Here is a 19,273-nt window from a genome sequence, read left to right as displayed (position 1 = left end):
GGCAGGATACGGCCCTGGCTGAGGGCACGTTGTCTGCATGAGGCTGTGCACAAGCAAAGGGCACGCGTGGCACAGGAGCGGGTCCATGGGCACATCTGGCCTCACAGCTGCACCATTTGGAGCTGCACAGCTCATGAATAACCATGAATATGCATGAGGGGAGCAGCCAATGGCTGCAGCGCGCCGGCAGCTGCCACCCTGCACCATGAACTTCTCCTGACATTTGTTTTCCCAACCTTGCCTGGTCCTTTGGGGGGAGGGGGTCAAGACCCCCCCAAAGCCAAGCCCAGCACCCCAAAACTCACCTCAGGGACCCCTCAGCCCTGCCTGGACCCTGCCAGGGTCCTCTCTGCTGCCCAGGGCAGGATCAGCCCCATGGCAAGAGGTGCAATAACAGCCTCTGGTCCCTAGAGCCATGGCTCTGCACTGAGCAGGGCCTGGACTCAACCCATGCAGCGAGGCCAGACACTGCCACCACCCAGCCATCCCTTCCGCTTCATCTTTATTTCAAGTCGGAGCACGTCGGCTCTGCCTTCACCAGTGATGAGAGGGGAGGAAGGAGGTGCAGGGGAGCACAGGGAAAGGCAATAGGAGGAGCCAGAGCCTGAGCGCTGCTGGACACTGACACTGAGGCAGTTTGCATGCTCCTGCTTTCCCAGCTAACTGGATCCTGGCTGGGAGGAAGCCCCATGCCATCAGTGTGCAAGGAAGGAGTCTATGGAAGGGGCATCCCCTCAGAAGAGCAGGAGAGAAAAACCTCATTCTCTTGCCCCATGCTTATCTCTGCTCATCCCCGTGCAGGCAACCTACGGGGTGAGCTGTGCCAGGAGGCCACAGGCACAGGTACGGCACACGTGGGCACCAGCCCCAGGAGCTGCACAGCGTGGCTGTTGCTGGGGACATGCAGCATCCCGTGCCTGTGGTACTGAGGGGAACGAACACAAGGGACTAAACTGAAGAGCTCTCCCGTGCTCCACAAGGAAAAACCTTTCTCCATCATGCTGGATGTGAGCCAGAGCATCCCCCCCTGCCCCAGGCCAGGGACACCCCAAGAACACAGAGCCCCTGAGCTCTGCTGCTGCTCCAGTCCGAGAGCAAAGGCTATGGGAAGAACAAGCACAGGTTGCACTAACCACTACATCTCTTCTCCAAAGAGGAGAGCCACAGGAACGCACTGCCTGGGGTCATCAAGGACAGACAAGAGCCATCAGCGAGAGAGCACGGGAGCCCCTGCCCCTGCAGAGCCCAAGTCCCTCCATCCTGCCCCATCCCTGGCTCGGCCGCAGTCCCTCTTCCAGCGAGGGCTGCAGGGCAGGGGGAGGTCTCCAGTGCCGGTTACTGCTCCTCACGCCCTGCTCCCAGCGGCTCTGCCGGCTCCTCCGGGCTGTCCGAGTGCGGCTCGTCCATGCCGAAGTCGCTCCAGTACGGGAAGCTCTCCAGGCAGCTCGGCCCTTGAGGGCTTCCCAGGCCGGCACAGCTGGGAAGAGAGGAAGGGATGTGGGAATGACGCAGGGCTGAGGTGCCCGCGTGTCTCCAAGACAACGGCTGCCTCCCCGGCACAACCTCAGCTCCCAGCCGCTCGCCCTCGCACGCAAACCCGGAGCAGCGGAGGGGGAAGCTGCCAGCAGGCAGAGGCAGCCGGTGCTGCAGGCACGAGGGATGGACAGAGCCACCCTGCCCGGGTACCTGCCCGTGGCCCTGCGCTGCTGATCCCCCCCACCAAAGCCCTTCCTGAAGCCAGAAGGGCTCCGTTTCAAGCAGGTCTCTCACTGGAGTCCAGACATCCCCCCCAAGGAGATGCCTGATTAATTCCCCGGCAGGCAGCATGCACTGTGAAGCTCTGATGGGCACAAGGAACTGCAGAGCCCATTCATGCTGTGAGGATGAAGGCAAGATGCACAGAAAGCTTTGGAAGCCTCCAAAGGCTCCCACTCTCCAGAGGTTAAGGGAGGAAAGCAGCCGAAGACCTTTGTAAATCTCAGCTTAAGGTCCGAGAGACGCAAGCTCTTTCCTTGCTCACGGCCAGGGCAGGTCACCCTTCTGGTGTGCAGCACAGGAGGCTGCTGGTGACAGCCCAGGATGCCCAGCTCCGATGGCCTAACGCCAGGAACGCAGGGCCGGGGACCACACGCTCAATGCATTCCCTTAAGGGAAACTCCAAACCATGCAGGGGGGCTCCAGGAAGCCCAGGCTCGCTCCTGCCTTACCTGCCCTGCAGGTCCCCCCCCGGCAGCAGCGCGGGGCGGCTCTCCTCCTCCTGCACCCAGCCACAGTTGGACATGGCGTAGTGCAGGATGGCTTCTGTCACCGTCTGTGGGCCCTGGCCTTGCACACACGCCTCTATCTCAGGCACCGAGAGCTGGCTCTGCAGGAAGAGGTGCAGGCGGCTGTCGGAGAGGAGCACCACGTTCTGCACCACCCTGTGCACACAGAGAGGAGGGCGGCTGAGGCAGGAGCTCCATGGGGTGCCCACACCGCCAAGGGGACCCAGCTCCACTGTCACCTCCCAGGCAGCATCCCCGAAGCCAGGCTGGAGCAGCGTGTCCTGTCCCTCCCTCCAGCCCTCACCAATGCTCCACTCACTTCTCCAGGAACTGCTGCAGCCCCTGTCTCCGCTTCTCGATGAACTCATCCGTGCTGCCCACGAAGAAGGTGGATTTTCCGGGCAGCTCTGGGACAGGGCTGCAGGGAGAGAGCAGAAGAACCACATCACCCCAGGGCTGGAGCAAGGAGACATGAGGCGGGGTGGGCGGCACGCAGGAGCTCAGATATCCCATGTTAGTGCCTGGAGTTTCTATCCACATCTGTCCTGAGTTTATGTGGGTCAAGGGGAAAGAGTGTCTGGCTGCAGGAAGGGGGAAGGATGGAGAACAAGGCACGGGCATGCTTACACCAAGCCAGCGTTCTTCTGGAGCTGCCTCCTCAGCCACACGAATTCACGGTACCGGCGCCGCACACATGAGGTCTTGGCAGTGAAGGCCTTGCTGTTGGTCTGCAAAACAACCCCAAAACATGGGAATAATCCACACGACATGGAAATAATCCACAAGACATGGAAATAATCCACGTGCTCGAGGGGCAGCAAAGCAGAGGAAGGCAGGAGCTTGCCTGCACAGAGCTCAGGGACTAAGGGATCCCCTCAAAGGAATGGGGTTTGGAAGCACTCAAAGTGCCTTGAAAAGCTGAGCAGGCTGCAGGGGAGAAGCTGGGTCTCAGCCCTCCTGCACAGGAGGACGGTGCTGAGGGTTCGCCCTTCACAGCTCCTTCCATCCCTGCTCAGCACAGCCACCCATGGCCACACAAACCCACTCAGGAGCCTCACACGACCCAGCTCTGGAGCTCGCCCCTGTCCCACAGCCACAACTCACGTGGAGGAAGATCTTATAATCCACATAGGAATTCCAGGAGCCTTCATTCTGTACCCGAGGGTCCTGGACGCGCACCGTGGTCAGCTCCTAAGGCACAAGCACTGCCTGAGGGGGGGGCAGCGCCAGCCCACCCCTGTCACCAGCTGCCCCTCAGACCCTGCCCAGCACCCAGCACCCCTCGCCCCAGCCAGGAGCAGAGAAAGCCCAGGTCAGAAAGGTTCTTACTTCCTCTCGGTTCTCCAGCATCCTAAAGCCAGAGCCCAGTGGGAAACATCTGGAGGGAGAAAAGAGAAGGATTTAGGAAGCAAGTTCAACACACGAGGGTCCACATGGACTCTGCACCTCCCGGCATTGTCCCTTAGGCACCTCTCCAGCCCCCACGGCCACGCTCTCTGCCTGCTCCTTTCCCTTCAGTCACCGCATCAAGAGGATGCATTCAAACCCACAGCAAAGAGAGCATCCAGCTCCACCACTGTGTGCTCCTGCAGGACTTCCTCTTCTGCACCACCACCACAGTGCCAAGGCTTGGAGGAAAGGGGGGGAACAGCACGATAACCCCCACAGCCCCAAGAAAAGCACAATCCCTCCAGTGAAAGCCTTTCAGAGAGGGTGCCCCCCACCCCACAGACACCTTGTGTGCACACAGAGCAGGAAGACTCGTCAGGGGGAGCTGGAAGACCAAACATATCCCATGGCCTGGCTTCACCTCGCCTGTGGGATGGGCTGGAGGTGGTTTTGGAGCCCCTGGGCTGAGGCTCACGGAGCAACCCTTCACCTGTTCCCCATTCCTGGAGCGGTGCCTTTTGGGCCATGGGAGCTGCCAAGTGCCAGGCAGCACTGGAGAGCCAGCCTTTATTTATACGCTCAGATGTCAAGCAAAGCTCTTGTGAAGACAGAGCTAATTTTAGCTGGGACATGGGGAGGGGCTGAGCCACAAACCACGCCGGAAAAATCCCGCTCCACCGGTTTGCAGGTGTTTTCCATAGGGCTGGAGCCACCCCATCCCAGAGCACACAAAGCGTTAATGGCAGCGGAGGGGAGCTCGGGGACAGAGAGCAAAGAGAGCCCCGCTTCGAGCTGCCTCCCAGGAGCTGAACTCTGTTGGAGCTGGGTCAGGCTGCTGCTGTTCCCAATTGGAGCTGTAAAGGGGGAGGGCGAGGGGAACCTCCCAAAATAACCCCCAGCCCACGCCGCAGCACACATGATGCTTCCCTTGGGGAAGGAGGGGAGCGCAGGAGCCAAATGTGACACGAGTGAGTCACCGCTCAGCACGGGAAGAGGGGGAGCTCCGGCCTCCCCCGTGCTGGGGGCTCCCAGCCAGAGCCAGTCCAGCAGCAGGGCTCCACCATCCTCTTCCCTGGGGATGCTGCCGCCGATCCCGTTGCTTTTAGAGCTCCTTGTTTTGCGTAACAGCCCTGGTGAGATTAAAAATGCAGGAGGGAGAAGAAGGAGCCACAGAAGTTGCCTAATGGAACAGCGGAGGGTTGCCAGGAGGAGGAATTCACTCTCCCAGCTATGGAAAGGGTGCTCTTAAGAACAGAGGGACCCACAGGGAGGAGGTGGCTCCCTGCAGGCAGCGAGGAGCCGGACAGGCTGCAGGAAAGCAGGGCTCAGGGGGTCCGAACACTCCCATCTTCTCCCTCTGCTTCCATGCAGAGCTGTACCAAGAAACGTGTAATCTTATTTATACCTTATTTGGAGTTAATTGATCTTAACTTCATAAATCAACTTACACCCAGCGCAGGAGGCAGCTCCCAGTCCGCTTTAAGCAGTTGCACCAAATCCTCTTTCAAGGCTTTTACTTAAAGCCTCTGTTTATGGGACGTGGTTGGGTTTGCTTTTATCTTCCTCCCATTTGCGTTTCAGTGGTCCCAGGTTCAGGCTTTCAGGGTCTCTCAGCGAGCAGAGGCGGAGGGCAGAGAGGAACATCCCATGGCCCTGCCCAGCACGGCTCCGGATGCAGTCCCCCGTGCTCACACTGCGGACAGGGAAAGTGACAGCGTTTATCTCTGCCCTGCTGTCTGGTATCCTCCTGCTGACTCAGACACGGCCTTAGCAGCAGCCTCTATCCCTCTGGAACAGCGGGCCCTGCATGGAACGCTCTCTCCTAACCAGCACACACCAGTGGCAGCGCAGAGGACCCCGCTCCAGCCCCACTCCCTGCCCGGCGTCACGTCCATCTGTGCCTGCGCATCTCCGCTCCAGGCGCCTTCCAGCCCCATGGGAGCCTCTGGATTTAGAGGCTCCCCGGCACAAGACGGGGAACGGGCCCCGTTTGCTGCCGCTTTTGCCCGTCACGCTCGGGCAGAGCTGCCCGCAACCGGCACCGGAGCGGGTTTCCCGACGCCGTTTCCCCACTAAGGAAGGAAGGGGCTCCCCGTTTAGATGGGGGGCCCAAACCCGGGCCCCGCTGCCCACCGGGGGGTGCCCCAGCCAGCGCAGCGCCCCGGCACCAGGGACCGGTAACGCGGGTCCGGGGCCCAGTGCCCGTTCTCCGTTCTCGACGCCGCCGCGGCGGGGGAAGAGGGGGAGTGAGGCCCGGCCCCGCCGCCGCCTCCACACCGAGCGGGCCAAGGGCTCGCCGCCGGGGCCCGGGCACTGCCTGCGCGGGGCCCAGCCCCGCAGCCCCGGGCCCCGCACCGAGCGGTCACGGACCGCCCCCCCGGGGCCCCCTCACCTCCTCTCGCAGGCCGCGGCCCCTTTAAGCGGCGCGGCAGCGCGGCCGCCTTATACCGCAGGCGGTGCTTCCCTCTTCCGGCGCGGGGTGTGCTGGGAGTTGTAGTTCACACCCGCGGAGCAGCATTCATCGGCAGCGCGGCGGGAACTACACTTCCCATCGTGCCCCGGGGCGGGGAGGGGGAGAGGACTACGCCTCCCATGGTACCCCGCGGCGGGCGCGGGTCGCGGCGCAGGCGCAGTGCGCACGGCGGGCACCGGGGCTGGCCGGGCTCTTTTGTTCGAGGGAGGCGGACGGAGCGCGGCCAGGCCCGCGGCGGCACCGAGCGGGCCCCCCTGCAGCCCCTTCCCTCGGCGACGGTTGGCGGGGCTGTGCAAGGTGCGCGGCGGCCGCGGGCGGGGGGGCCGCGGGGGGGGGGTGTGGGGGGCCGTGGGGGGGGCGGCGGCAGCGCTGTGGTAAAGCCGGGTGCGGGGGGGGGGGGGGGGGAACCGGGCGTTGCTGCGCGGGAGATGGGGGTGAGGGGGTTAAAGGGGGGGGTTGGGGGGGGGAGCGCTCATGGGGGTTTTGGGGGTGCTGGTGGTGATGAGCCCCCCAAAGGGGGGCACCCGGGGGGCTGCGCCCCGGGGTAAAGCGGGGCCCATGCGGAGCTGGGAGGGGAAGGGCTGAGGGGAGCCCCCGGGGGCTTTGGGCAGAGGGGGAAGATGGGGGCTGGTGCGGAGGGTCCGGGCTCAGGGGTGGAAGTGTTCTTTGGGAGAGGCCCGAGCGGCGTTCCCTGGCTGGGGAGCGGGGCGCTCGGACGGGACGGTGCCTTAAGGAAGCGCCGCAGGAGCCGCTGTTCCCTGCGGGAATGCGCCGGGAAGGAGGAGGGAGCCGGGAGCCGGCCGCGGGGAGGGGACGGGACGGGACGGGAGGCGGCTTTTGGCGGGGAGAATGAGCGGGAAGCGGACTACGGGAGGCCGGGAACGGGATGGGGCTGACCCCGGGGCTGGAGGGAGGCGGGGAAGGGGCGGCTGTGGCTGGGAGCGGGGATGGGCTGCGGAAGGGGGGGGCGCAGCAGGCGCTGGTGTTGGGTCAAGCCCTGCCCTCCCGTGGTGCGGGGTGAGGCGCTGGGCACCTCCTCTGGCTGCTTTTTGAGGTTTGGGAGCTGTGGGATTCGATCCGCGCTTGGAACGGGAGTTGATAAAGCGGATGGGGGAAGAATAGGGCTTGTGGAAAGGGAAGGTGGGGGAGCCAAATGGGATTGGTACCTGTGGAGAAGGAGGTGGCCGATGTGGAGCTGTCCCTGGAGCTGCTGAGAGGGCAGCAGTGGGGTTGGGCTCGGGGCTAGTGGAGGAGGTGGCGGGGGCTGAATGGGGAGGTCCCAGATCGTTGATGGGTTTGGAAGCAGCGTTTGTTGTCCCTGTGAAGTAAGGGATCGAAGTGGGAAGGGGTTTTCTGGCTGCATCATTCCAGGGTTAAAAATCCCTGTGCATTTGAGAGGGGAAGGTGTTTGTGATGGGGTAGAATCATGGAACGGTTTGTGTTGGAAGGGACCTGAAAGCTCATCCAGTTCCACAGGCAGGGACACATTCCACTACAGCAGCTTGCTCCAAACGCCATCCAGCCTGGCCTTGAACGCTGTCAAGGATGGGGATGCTCAGGATGAAGGGATGCTCCATTGGTTAGTGACCCAGGCTCGGTTTCCTATGAGTGCTTGAGATCCTGGTAGTGGGAATGATGAGAATGAAGATGTGGCTGCTCCAACCCCTGCCCAGCGCCAGGGAGAGGCAAAACCAACCAGGTCTGGGAGCGCAGGCAGGCAGCGCTGGGGAGATGCCCCAGGATGCGGCCCCAGTGTCCATAGGGATGAAGGCTGGAGGGGAAGGTGCTTCAGGGACCTGGAGCTGCTTGTAAGAGGGACACAGTGCGGTGTCAGGGGCACTGGAAAACCAGGAATCCCACAGCACTCGGGGCAGTGCTTTCCCTACAAAAGGGAGGAGAAGAATGCAAATCCCTGCTCTCATTCCAGGAGCATTTATCTTATCTAGAGGAGTTCAGTGCTTGTGTCCGCCTCGGTCACATCGTTCCTGGTGGTGTGACGGGATTTCTTCCCTCAGGTTGTGATTTTCATCCCTCCTGTTGCACGTGTGCTCCTTGGAAATCCAGACGTGCTTTCTCTGCTGGATTGTGAAATGAACTGGGAATGCTGTGGCTGAACTGGAAGCTTGTGGCTTTGCTCTCAGCTCAAAGGCTGGAGCTTTCCCTCAACCTTTCCAGGCCTGTTTGCTTGCTCTTCCCAGGTTCTGGAGAGCGGAAGCCTTAATGTGCTGCTTCCCACTTCAAAAGAAAGATCCCTGCTGCCTTTCCCTGGCGCGTGCGGGATGCGCTTGGCGTGCTCAGGAGTCTTTATAGAGACGAGCGGTCGCAGCCAAGGAGGGAGGCAGGAGGAGGAAACATTTTAGGTTGAAAGCTCCTGGAAGCGGAGCTGAGCCGTTGTTCATCCTTGAAGGTGCAGCCAATGAGTCTGTGCTCGGTGAAACCTCGGAGCTTTCTTCTTAGCCTGCTCTTCCTTTGCCTTTGCTGAGCCTTCCACTGCTGAGACCAGCGCCAGGCATCCCAGGAGGGTGTGGGTAGAGCTTCCTGATCTTCCAAAGGCAGCGTCCTCCCCACGGGGCTGGATGCTGTTCTCTTGGTACCAGCATCTGACCCACACTGCTCCCCTTTCCCCACTAGCACAGGCTTCTGTGGCAGCACTGCCTTCAGCCCCTCTTTCTTCGTGGCCTTTTACCAGAGGCTGAATCCTTTTCCAGTGGCTCAGGTCTGTCCTGGATCCTTTTCTCTTTAGCTGCACCAAGAAGTTATCCTTTCCGTCTCTCCCTGCTCTGCTATCCTCTTCCCAAAGGCTTTCGGCTTTGCCTTGAGTGTTGGGGAAGAAGCAGGAAATGCAAATGGAAATCTTTGGCATAGGCCCATCCTGGATTTGTCTTGAGATCCTATTTTTTCAGCATAAGCCAACTTTATTTCACACATCAAGTACAGAAGATTGAAGCTGAATTTTAGGCAGCGTACAACTGACGAGATCTCTCTGTGGCAGGACTCACCCAGTCCTGAGTCCCATAGACACGAGTCAGCTCATGGCAACACCGCAGGAGTTGTCTGTCCTCCCTAAGAATGCCCAGGCAGAATGCATCAGCTTCATCCTGCACCTCTGGTGTGAGATGTGTGCGTTTGCAAGCTCTGGAGACGAGGGAGCAGAGCGCGGGGTGAGTCTTCCCTGCGCTGCCTTTCCAAAGAGATGGAACTCTCCCATCCCAAACCTCTCCCTCTTCCTCCAGAGAGCAGAACCCAGCCAGTGCTTTGGGTGCTTTGTTTTGAGCACCTCAGACTGGAGGGTTTGGATGTTCCCGAGCACAGGAGGCTGAAATCCCTGTTCCACAGCAGCATTCCTGACGCGGAGGGTTTGGGGAGCAGCTTTGCAGCTAAAGCCATGCACGAGTCTGTGCCCCCAGGGGGGCCGAGTCCCTTTTCTCTTGCACTGAGCTGCGTGTTTGACTGCAGTGCAGCGAGAGGCCTGTGCAGCAGCTTCTCTCCGTGCTGGCTCCGTGCTTGCAGCAGCGCTGTGAGCTACAGCTCAGCCTTATCCCCATGGATATCCCCTTATCCCCATGGATATCCCCTTATCCCTATGGATATCCCCTTATCCCCTCTGGTGTGCAGACTCCAGGGGCAGACCCACACGTAGTCCTGCTTGTGAGCAGGCAGCTCCAGTGCCTACATGGAGCAGGCATGAGGAGCCGCAGAGGCAGAGCAGGGCTCTGCATGGGGGTGATGTTGGTACTCCGGGGTGTAAATGCCTCCAGTAGAACCAGGGCAGTGCCTGCTGGAAGGAGCAGGCCCTGAGTGAGTGTCTGGGGGCTTTGCAGAGGTTACTGCCTGCCAGATGCTTACACGCTGGTTGCTGCAGCCCTTTGCACTGGGGTATTGGTCCCTCCCCTTGGCAAGCTCTTTCTCACAGCGCTCCTGGCCTTGGATTTGCATCTTTTGCCACAATAAAATGCTGGAGCTGGGCTATTGCATTGCTCTGTTGCCTCTCTCTGTTTCCTTTTCCACACCTACCTGTCCTATGCCCCCTCGAGCTTCAGCAGCTCCCCTCTGAGCTCATCTGGGCCAAACTCTACCGTTAGGCTCTTTGACCCTGTGTTGCCTTCTTGGGAAGTTGCTCAAGTAGCCCAGGGATCCAGCTGAGCATCCGGAGGTGCCTTCAAAACAAGTCCCATCTCCAAGCAGAAACCACAGCACTTTCCACTGAAGTCATCATAGAATCCCAGCCTGGTTTGGGTTGGAAGGGACCTGAAAGCTCATCCAGCTCCAGGCCCCTGTGTCCAACCTGGCCTTGAGCACTGCCAGGGATGGGGCAGCCACAGCTGCTCTGGGCACCCTGTGCCAGCGCCTCAGCACCCTCACAGGGAAGAGCTTCTGCCTAAGAGCTCATCTCAGTCCCTTTGCCTGCAGCTGACCAGAAGTGGCTGCTGAGGGAGGAGGATCCTGATCCACCCCTCTGGGCTGTCCCGGGGTTTATTTGCAACAGCATCTTGTTGGGGACCTCCTCAGCTGGGGTGCACTCGGCCCTGGCCCCTTCTCCATAGGAAGAGGATGGAGGGGAGGGAGGAAGGAGCTGCCTGAAGCATTCCTGACTGAAACAGCCCCTCTGGGCTTCCTGCTGGGGCTGAGGTGCTGACCATGGGTCCAAGCCTGATGTTGGTGCCAGGAGCTTGGCCTCCTCCTCAGCCACTCCACAGGCACACGGAGCCTTCCTGCCTCGGGGCTGCCTCCGTCGGGTGCCTGGTTAAAGATGCTCTCAGTGCATTTCAGGAGCTGGGGAGGCCAAAGCCTCTCTGCTGTGTGTTCCTGTGTGGCTGTTCCAGTGGGATGTTCCCAGGTGGTTGGGTTTTTCCCCCCTTGGGATGAGTAGGGCAATAAAACTTCATCCTGGAGCTGGGTGTGCTGTGGCATCGAATAAGGATCCAGGGGGGAAGTGCTGCCTGTCTGTGGGAATATCCCCCCCACCACCTCGGCTCTGCTCTGTACAGGGCAGGGAGCTGCTTGGAAGGGGTTTAGTGTCCACCTTTGGCAGCCACTGGCGCTCCATGAGCACCGCTCAACGCGTGCGGTAGCAGAATAAGCTCTTCCCTGTCTGCTCTGCACCCTGCTCGGGTACCAGCCCCTCCTGGAGACCACCAGTAAAAGCAAAGCAAGAGAGATCTCTGGTGCTAAACATGAGCAGAAGGAGGGAAAGGCTTTTGATGCAGAGCCTGGGCTCAGTGAGCACCAAGCACCTCCTGAGGCCAGCACCCACTGTGGCCTGGCCCTGCAGAGGGAAGATGGAAGATGTCTGTCTGGAAGCAAGCGTGATCCAAGCATAAGCCCATCAATCCAGCTCCTGCCAAGCAGGGAAGTGCTGCTTCTCCCTCTGCACTCTTCCATGCTCCTCAGCTGCCTTCAAGCTCTGTCTGTGGGGTAGCAGCAGAGATGGGGTGCTCTGGGGTGCACTGTGCTCCCTCCCATCCTCTCTGCCGTGGCTTCTGCTGGTCTGAACTGGTAACTTTGGAGTCTGTGGGCCTGGTTTGAAACCTGCTCCTTTGATACCCCAACAGCAGCATCTTGTGCCTCAGGGAGCTCATCCAGCTGCACTCTGAGAGCTGGGGGTGCTGCTGAACCCTGGCATCTCCTTCAGCCAGTGTGGAGCTGCAGGTCTGGATTGAGGTCGAAACCAAGCCCAATTCACAGGGATCTTTACTAGAATGAACTCTGTTCTAGAAGGTTCGTGCTGAACCTGAGTGGCAACACAAGAACGTTCCAGGCAGGTAACGCGTGACCCTTTGCTAGGCAGAAAACAGGGATTTTCCTGGCATTGCAAGGGAATCGTGTTCCTCAGTGCAGCAGGGTGGGATCGGGGTGGGGGCTGAGGTGCAAGGCTGGGTTTGAGTGGTCCTGTTGAAAGCTTCATTCACCAGGGGCTCTCTGTGACAGCGGCGATAACAGATGGGGAGACCTGGACCCTCCTGGTCCTGGTATCAATCAGCGCAGCTCCAGTGCGCTCAGCTCCTGGGAGCTGGGGCTGGTGATGAGATCAGGGTCTTCAGCCTAAAGACAAAACCCTTCCCAGATGCTCACTGGTGCCTTGGCTGCGGCGCTGGGACCTTTGGTGTAACTGGGAGCAGGCAAGAAATGGCTGGGGAGCATCTGCAAGGAGCAGGGGTGTTCCGGCAGGGCCGAGGCGGGCGCTGCCATCCCCAGCAGCAGCAGGGGCGGGCTGCCCCTCTGGGGCTCTCCCTGCTCCGAGCTGGGTTTCAGCGGGGAAGCGGGGCCTCTCTGTGGTTTCTGGCTCTCTCAAGTGCTTCCTTGCAGGCTGGGGAAGCGCCCGGGCTCTGGCAGGGGCTGCTGCTCCTCCGCAGTCCCCAGTGTGTGAGTGGGGAGCGGAGCTGCACCCAGCGCTGCCCCATTGTGCGTTATCTGCATTGCTGTGGGCACTTCCCCGCGGCACTGGGTGTGCTGGCAGCAATCTGACTGCCCAAACAGCCCGGGAAGAGAAGGAAAAAGGCAAAAGAGTGTTTTGGAGTTGGTGACTTGGATGAATATCGCGTGTGCACGTCCGTGGAGCAGCAAGGAAATGAGCACAGGGAGCTCGGTATCTAGGGCTGTGACGTGTATTTAAGTTGGAGTAACTGTTTAGTAACTCGCAGTTCTTATCAGCAGTGTGCTGCTGTCTCCCTCGCACTGCCCCACAGCTCTGCAGATGCTTTCTGCCACTGCAGGCAGGGTTGAACTAAGCTGAAGGGGAGGTCAGCAAGGGGAAGAAGGGGGAGAGGACAGGGTGAGGGGGACATGAGGGGCTCAGCAAGGGAAGGGCAGGCTGTGGAGCAGTGGGGTGCTGCTTCGTTCCTGGAGGCCTATGAGCAACGCATGAGAGCAGTGAGTTTGAGCCATGGTGTGCTGAAAACAGGGACAGAATATGGGTGGAATCAGAGAGACCAAAAGGCCAAAGCTTCAAGATCAAAAAGGCTCCTGCTCGAGCCTCCTTTTTGCCCTTTTGCCTTTTTGTTATCTGCTTTGGATGAACCTGTTTGCTCCAAAGCAGCATTCCTGCTCGGTGCTTTGTCTCTGTGTACCCAGCACATTGGCTGCCTGGCAGAGAAAAACCTGACCTTGACACTAACACATTGGTTCTCTCTCCTCCCTTAGCAGCGTCGCCCGTAAGCTGAAAAACTGGCCAGCACAATGGGAAAAAAACAGAACAAGAAGAAAGTGGAAGAGGTTTTAGAGGAAGAGGAGGAGGAGTATGTGGTGGAGAAGGTCCTGGATCGGCGGGTGGTGAAGGGCAAAGTGGAATACCTGCTCAAGTGGAAGGGCTTCTCGGAGTAAGTGCCTCCCTGCTGCTGCTGTGGGGTGGGTCTGGGCTGCTCTGGTGCGAGCATCTCCTCCTGGGCTGGTGGCTCAGTGTCCCTTTGCCTCTCCTTGGCTGCAAAGCGGAGCTAAGAGGCCAAGAGCAGCCCTAAGGGTGAAAGCAGCAGTGCTAAGTGCCTCGAGCATTAATCAGGGTGCTGAGAGCACAGCCTGGGTGAGAAAGTCCCACTTCTGTCTCACAAGTGTGCCCTGGTGGGGCTTCCCCCTTAAACCTAGTGTGAAACAGGCACCTGGGGAAAAGGAATGGCATTTCTCTCCTGAGAAGGGAAATAACTGCCCAGGCCTCTGGCATCCCTGTCTGGATCAGGGCAGGCTCCTGCTTCCCAGGGCGAGGACACCCGCATCCCCACTGCTGCTTCTCAGCATCTCCACTGGGTAACCGGGTGCCCAGGGCTTCTCTTGGCAGGGAAAGCTGCAGCAAGCAAGGACATAAAACTTAAGCTGTTGTCTTGGATTGCAGTGAAGATAACACATGGGAGCCAGAGGAGAACCTCGACTGCCCAGACCTCATTGCAGAGTTCCTTCAGTCCCAGAAAACCGCACATGAGAGCGAGAAGTCCGAGGGGAGCAAGCGCAAAGCGGAGTCTGACACAGAGGATAAAGGGGAGGAGAGCAAACCAAAGAAGAAGAAGGAGGAGGTGAGGCTGGGTGGGGTTTTCCTGTGCTCACCTCCCTACCCCTGCACTTGGCAATGGTGTCTGGGAGCTGGAGCAGCCACGCTCCAAAACCTCGCTCCTTATGTCCTCAGTGACCTCAGAGCCAGTCCGAGCACTAAACTGAACCAAATGGGTTTAGAGCACCAGGTTCTGAAGAGCAGCACGAGGGGGGAAACAGGAGGTAGGGGTTGCCGGTTTTCCTTTGAAGAGGGAGAACAGGATGGAGCAGAGAACTTCCTGCTTCAGGTGCTCGTAGCTGCTTGGGAATAGGGATGGTAAAAGGCTCCACAGGCTGGGTTCACCCCAGGAGCTGCTGGGTCTTACCCAGCACAAGAGTTTGACAAGCTTTGGGTCCTCTGCTTTAGCTTCAGCAGGACACTTCCCCCTGGACCCAGCAGGACGTCCACTCTCTGCAGCAGGTTTACTCCTGAGTGATTTTCTCAGTTCCCTGCTGGCCTTAGTCATTATTAGCCATTATTAGTCATTATTAGTCATTGAGATGAGCTCTTAGGCAGAAGCTCTTCCCTGTGAGGGTGCTGAGGGGCTGGCACAGGGTGCCCAGAGAAGCTGTGGCTGCCCCATCCCTGGCAGTGCTCAAGGCCAGGTTGGACACAGGGGCTTGGAGCAAGCTGCTCCAGTGGAGGGGGTCCCTGCCCGTGGCAGGGGTTGGAGCTTTAAGTCCCTTTAAGGTCCCTTCCAACCCAAACCAGGCTGGGATTCCATGATTCTGGTCTGAGCATCTGACCCAGCCTTTCTGAGCAGCCACCGGTGTCCCGTGGTGAGCACAGGCAGGGCTGTGGCCGTCCCGGGGTGATGCTGCAAGCGGCATCTCGTCTCTTTGCAGTCGGAGAAACCGCGAGGCTTTGCCCGAGGATTCGAGCCCGAGCGGATCATCGGTGCCACGGATTCCAGCGGGGAGCTCATGTTCCTGATGAAGTGGTGAGTGTGTCTTTGTGTCTGTCACTTCTTCACTTATTCTGTGCCAGAGAGGGAAGGACCTGCGCCTGGGGAGGCCCTGCTACCTGGCATGAAATCTCTGGCGATGGCGCTGCTGCCTGAGGTGACCCTCTGCGCTGAGGCTAACGTGGATGTGAAACGAGCAGGTAGGGCCCTTGGGGGTCGTGTGGCTCTTTAAGATGTCCCCCCCCCTGCAGCAGGCGCGAGCTTGGGGGAGAAAGAGGGGCACGGTGTCATGGCCCGGGAGAGGAGAGCCGTGACAGCGAGCGTGTCCCCTCCGGCTGTAGTGACACAGGGCTTGTCGCTGGTGCAGGTGGGAGCCAACCCAGGCAGGCGGAGCTGTGGGAGCCCTTGGCTTTTGCACCGTGTCGGAAGTACGGAGTGGCAGGGGGCAGGGCCGCAGCTTTCATTCGCCTTCTCCTTCCCCATCCCCGACAACGCAGCGCTCAACTCACGCCTCGGTTTCCCCTGGGCTCCCGTGCTGCTTCTCCCTGCTCCGGAGCCACTCGGGAAGGGGGCACTTGGCTGCCCCGAGCACCTCGGGGACTCCCGTTTTCCTGCTGCTTCTTGAGTCCTCTCCGGTCTCCGTTCCTTCCGCCTCCCCCTCCGCAGCCCCCTAACTTGCACCTCTGCTCTGGCCTGTAGGAAGAACTCTGACGAGGCCGACCTGGTCCCTGCCAAGGAAGCCAACATCAAGTGCCCCCAGGTGGTCATCTCGTTCTATGAGGAGAGGTTGACATGGCATTCCTACCCCTCAGAGGACGATGACAAGAAAGAGGACAAGAACTAAGCCCTGGCACCCGCTCTGGCCAGCCTTTGTATAAAGATCTGAACTGTGGGTTTGAGCAAGAGGGAGAGAACGCAGCTCTGCTCGGTTGGGAGCGTAGAGATGGCTGGAGAAGATGCCCTTTGAAGAGACCAGTATGGTTTCTGTGCCCTGCAGCTGCTCAACTGCTTTCTGCAGCTTCATGCTGTGTACAGATTCCAACCAGCCCGGCTCAATGTGGAGGGAGGGAGGGGAGGGGGGAAAGGAAGGGAAGGGCAGGGCAGGGGGTTGCTGGGGTGGGAATGAGGGGAGGAAGTGGGGTGCTTGTTTCAAAGCTGCATATTTCGCAGCTTGGGGGAGAGGAAGCAAAGCCCCTTCCATGAAGGACTATCCCTGGTGATGGGTGGGCTGGGGAAAGGGAGTGCAGATGGATACTGCTTATTCTTCAAAGACCATCTCAGCAACCCACAGCCTTCTTCCCAATAGTGTTAACTCTGCATTTTTACGGCGTAGCATGTGTGTAGGTTTTTTGTTTTGTTTCCTTTCTTCTCTTGTTTCTTTTGCTATTTTACTGGTGTATTGGTTCGAGGGGAGGGGGGGGCGGGATGTGGGGAAACTGGTCTCTTGTTTAACTGGGGAGGGAGGGAGGCGAGGTCTGGTGACAACGTTGTTCCAGATCGTTTCCAGCTCTTTTGTAGAACCTGAATTCAGAACAGAGAAGCAGAATAAAGGCAGGGCTGGGGGTGGAAGAGCCCAGCGCTGGGGGCAGAGTGGGGGAGGCAGGGACACTGTGAGTGTCCAGCTCTCTGGAGCCAGCATCCTCACCCCCCCCCCACCGCAAGCGATGTGGAGAGGGAGGGATAAAGGGAATGAGGTTGGGGGGGGGAACGGGACTTGTGAAAATGCAAACTTGTGATTCATTCGTATTGTCCTGCAGCAGAACTGCCACTGACACATGCATTGTAAGGGGGGGGGGGGAGATTTTAACCCTTCAAAAGCCTTTCTACCCATCTTTCCATTACAAGGTGCTATTTCTCAGAACAGGGCGGGGATGAAGGGGGGGGAGCCTTTTACTTGTTCCTTCGGTTGACAATAGCCAGCCCGCAGCATTGGGAACCTTCCCGTTGCGGGAGGGAGAGGGAATCAACAACAGCACAAGCAAACAACCCAATTCCATTGTATCCCTGCCCGTGGCAGGGGGTTGGAACTAGATGATCTTACTGTCCTTTCCAACCCAAAGCACTCTGATGAGGCTATATTCTCCCATGAGAAGCGATGCTGGGAGGAGGCCGCACCTTGGTGCTGGAGCTGGATGCGTGAGCCCAAATCTTCCCAAGTCCTTGGGTTTGTTTCTTGTTTTGTCCGTTTTTTGGCAATCTGATTACGAATCCTCATCTATTTAATGGCCAGAGTCCTGAGCGCCACCAGGCTCCCGGCACCTCTTGGGTGGGGGGGGGGGGGGTTATGTATCTAGACTTGCCTTGTACAAACCTTTTCTAAGAGCATGTGTTTAGGTTTCGTGAAGCCGTTGTTGAACTGTAAAGTCCGTGTTTGGAGTTGAAGCTCATCCCAAGCTCTGTCGGGGTTGGGGTTTGGTTTTTTTGTTTGGTTGTTTTTTTTTTTTGGGGGGGGGGGTTGGTTGGGTTGGGGTTTTTTTTTTTTTTGGTTTTTTGGTTGTTTTCAGTTTATTTTTTGGTCTCAATAAAATTTTAGATTTATAATCCCGATTTTTCTCTTCTCTACCAGCTCTTTGTGCATGCGATGAGTGAGGAGGTGTAGAGCAGGCGCGCAGGGATGGGGCTGCGGCTCCCAGCGAGCAGGGGGAGCGCTGGCGCAGCCCAGGGCAGCCGCTGGCTCCCGATTGCAGCCGGAGCCTCGGAGCAGCTGATCCCAGGTTCTGGTTTGTGTTGGCTTCCATCTGGAGAAGAGAAGTGTCCTAGAGGTTAGTGGATAGAGCCCAGTCTCACCCATGGAGACAAGAGGATGAGTCGGGACCTCCTTTGACGCGCGTGTTCCTTAGCCAGGACCCGGCAGCAGAGGTGGGGTAAGTGACCTTCACTTCCATTCTCAGCCCGACTTCATGCTTAGGGATGGGTTTCTAAAGCTCTGGCAGTGCTGCTGGTGGCCCGTTGGGTGAAGGTGGTCTCCCCTTTTGTTCCTGGTGTGGACTTGCTATGGGCTGTAAGCTCCTGTGTGTGGAGGAGACTTCTCCTGTGCAGTTGTAGAGAGAGCAGAGTGGGCCAAAGCATTCCTGAGAGCAGGATCCTGGCTCCTGCCCCAGGGGTTCCTGGCATTCCCAGGGAGCAGGATGGAGCGGGGAGGCTTTGGTGGTGGTCAGAGCTGAGCAGGGGCTCCTCGTGGACCCCTCAGGGCTGCAAAACCACGCAGCCCCTTGAACTCCAGGCCATTTGCAGCAGCTCAGCCTGTGCCCAGTGGGACGGTGAAATCCCTGCCCTGCCCCAGCAGAGGCAGCAATTAAACCTGCATTAATCACTGCATGCAGAAGGGGAACGGCCACTTAATTGAGGCAGGGAAGGCTGCAGCTCCCCGGGGAGGCGCGGGGCCATCGATCGCAGCAGGTAGCTGGAGGATGCTCATGGCTGCAGCCCCCAGGGCGGGCCTGTGGTCATATTTAGTGAGGGGGCCTCACATGAGCTATAGGCAGGCTCCAGATCCCGGGATACGGATCTGTGGCACCATGGGGGCGGGATGCATCACCTCCTGAGGAACAGGCACTGGATGATCGCCTCCTGACCCCTGTGAGGAGCGGAGTGCTCCGGGCTGAGCCTGAAGTGGGGCAGGAAGGGGCAGAGGCAGCTCCTCCATGCCCAGCAGATGCTGAGGGCTCAGGCAGCAGCAGGACCGTGGTTCAAAGGGCCCTGGTGGTGGATGAGTGCTTCCTGCTTGCACTTGGTGCTGGGCTGGCAGCAGTGACAGCGCTGGGGCTGTGACCTCCTCACGTTGTCACCATTCTGCCACCATTCTAAAGCACCCCGGAGGAGTATCTGCACGAAGAACCCCCAAGCGCAGGAGGAGAGGCAGGAAGCACCGCAGAGGACGGATTTTGATGCTTTGTGTTCCCCTCAACTGAGTTGTTGCCATGAGTGGAGCTGGGCTGGGCTCAGCACCGGCAGCAGGCGTGGATGGACTCTTTCCGTCCCACAAGGAGAGGTTTAATCCTCAGGAAAAGGAGATTTCCCCCATTGGAACCCTGGGGGAAGGCAATTGGGGAGCTTCTGCTTCCTGTCCTGGCTGTGCCTGGTGCGGGGAGGTGCCTGATGCTGGTGGTCGCAAAGCTTTGGTGCCGTGTCTCACCCAGACACCCCGGCTTTTATTGTCAGGCTCTAGTGAATGCTCAGGACCTGCTCCATAACCATGCCACGAGATGGAAAACCCCACAGCACCT

The 19,273-nt window shown here is 59.2% G+C and overlaps 2 protein-coding genes across 4 annotated transcripts; one reads left to right on the top strand and one right to left on the bottom strand.

The window, feature by feature from the left end:
• Positions 1 to 485: 485 nt before the first annotated feature.
• On the bottom strand, positions 486 to 6,135 carry SNX11 (sorting nexin 11). Of its 2 annotated transcripts, none has more exons than XM_065699048.1 (8): positions 6,046 to 6,135; positions 5,102 to 5,346; positions 3,594 to 3,642; positions 3,369 to 3,455; positions 2,892 to 2,992; positions 2,584 to 2,682; positions 2,208 to 2,420; positions 486 to 1,477 (listed from the first exon to the last, which is right to left on the bottom strand). In XM_065699048.1, the coding sequence occupies exons 3-8, from the start codon at positions 3,612 to 3,614 to the stop codon at positions 1,336 to 1,338; spliced, it is 663 nt and encodes a 220-aa protein (XP_065555120.1). In that variant the 5' UTR covers positions 3,615 to 3,642; positions 5,102 to 5,346; positions 6,046 to 6,135; the 3' UTR covers positions 486 to 1,335. The 2 variants fall into 2 exon arrangements, with proteins under 2 accessions (XP_065555120.1, XP_065555121.1); XM_065699049.1 differs by lacking the exon at positions 6,046 to 6,135 and adding an exon at positions 5,787 to 5,963.
• A 126-nt stretch (positions 6,136 to 6,261) lies between these two features.
• CBX1 (chromobox 1) lies at positions 6,262 to 16,125 on the top strand. Of its 2 annotated transcripts, none has more exons than XM_065699055.1 (5): positions 6,262 to 6,423; positions 13,270 to 13,442; positions 13,949 to 14,126; positions 14,989 to 15,083; positions 15,747 to 16,125. In XM_065699055.1, exons 2-5 carry the CDS (start codon positions 13,303 to 13,305, stop codon positions 15,889 to 15,891), a joined length of 558 nt encoding a protein of 185 aa, XP_065555127.1. In that variant the 5' UTR covers positions 6,262 to 6,423; positions 13,270 to 13,302; the 3' UTR covers positions 15,892 to 16,125. The 2 variants fall into 2 exon arrangements, with proteins under 2 accessions (XP_065555127.1, XP_065555126.1); XM_065699054.1 differs by having other exon boundaries at positions 6,263 to 6,423; positions 13,267 to 13,442; positions 15,747 to 16,124.
• Positions 16,126 to 19,273: the final 3,148 nt, after the last annotated feature.

The sequence above is a fragment of the Lathamus discolor genome, chromosome 20 (assembly GCF_037157495.1).
Source record: "Lathamus discolor isolate bLatDis1 chromosome 20, bLatDis1.hap1, whole genome shotgun sequence".
Taxonomy (NCBI): Eukaryota; Metazoa; Chordata; class Aves; order Psittaciformes; family Psittacidae; genus Lathamus; species Lathamus discolor.
The sequence above is the reverse complement of the archived record's forward strand: the minus strand, read 5'-3'. Positions and strand labels throughout refer to the sequence as shown.

Bases quoted from the DNA above. Each gene is read 5' to 3' on its own strand.
- SNX11 (XM_065699048.1), bottom strand. From the start codon at position 3,614: ATGCTGGAGAACCGAGAGGAA. The intron at 2,993-3,368 runs GTGAGTTGTGGC...GTTGTTTTGCAG, and splicing joins ATTATAAGATCTTCCTCCAC to ACCAACAGCAAGGCCTTCAC. The intron at 1,478-2,207 runs GTAAGGCAGGAG...CTCTCTTCCCAG, and splicing joins GGGGGGGACCTGCAGGGCAG to CTGTGCCGGCCTGGGAAGCC.
- CBX1 (XM_065699055.1), top strand. From the start codon at position 13,303: ATGGGAAAAAAACAGAACAAGAAGAAAGTGGAAGAGGTTTTAGAGGAA. The intron at 14,127-14,988 runs GTGAGGCTGGGT...GTCTCTTTGCAG, and splicing joins CAAAGAAGAAGAAGGAGGAG to TCGGAGAAACCGCGAGGCTT. The intron at 15,084-15,746 runs GTGAGTGTGTCT...TCTGGCCTGTAG, and splicing joins CTCATGTTCCTGATGAAGTG to GAAGAACTCTGACGAGGCCG.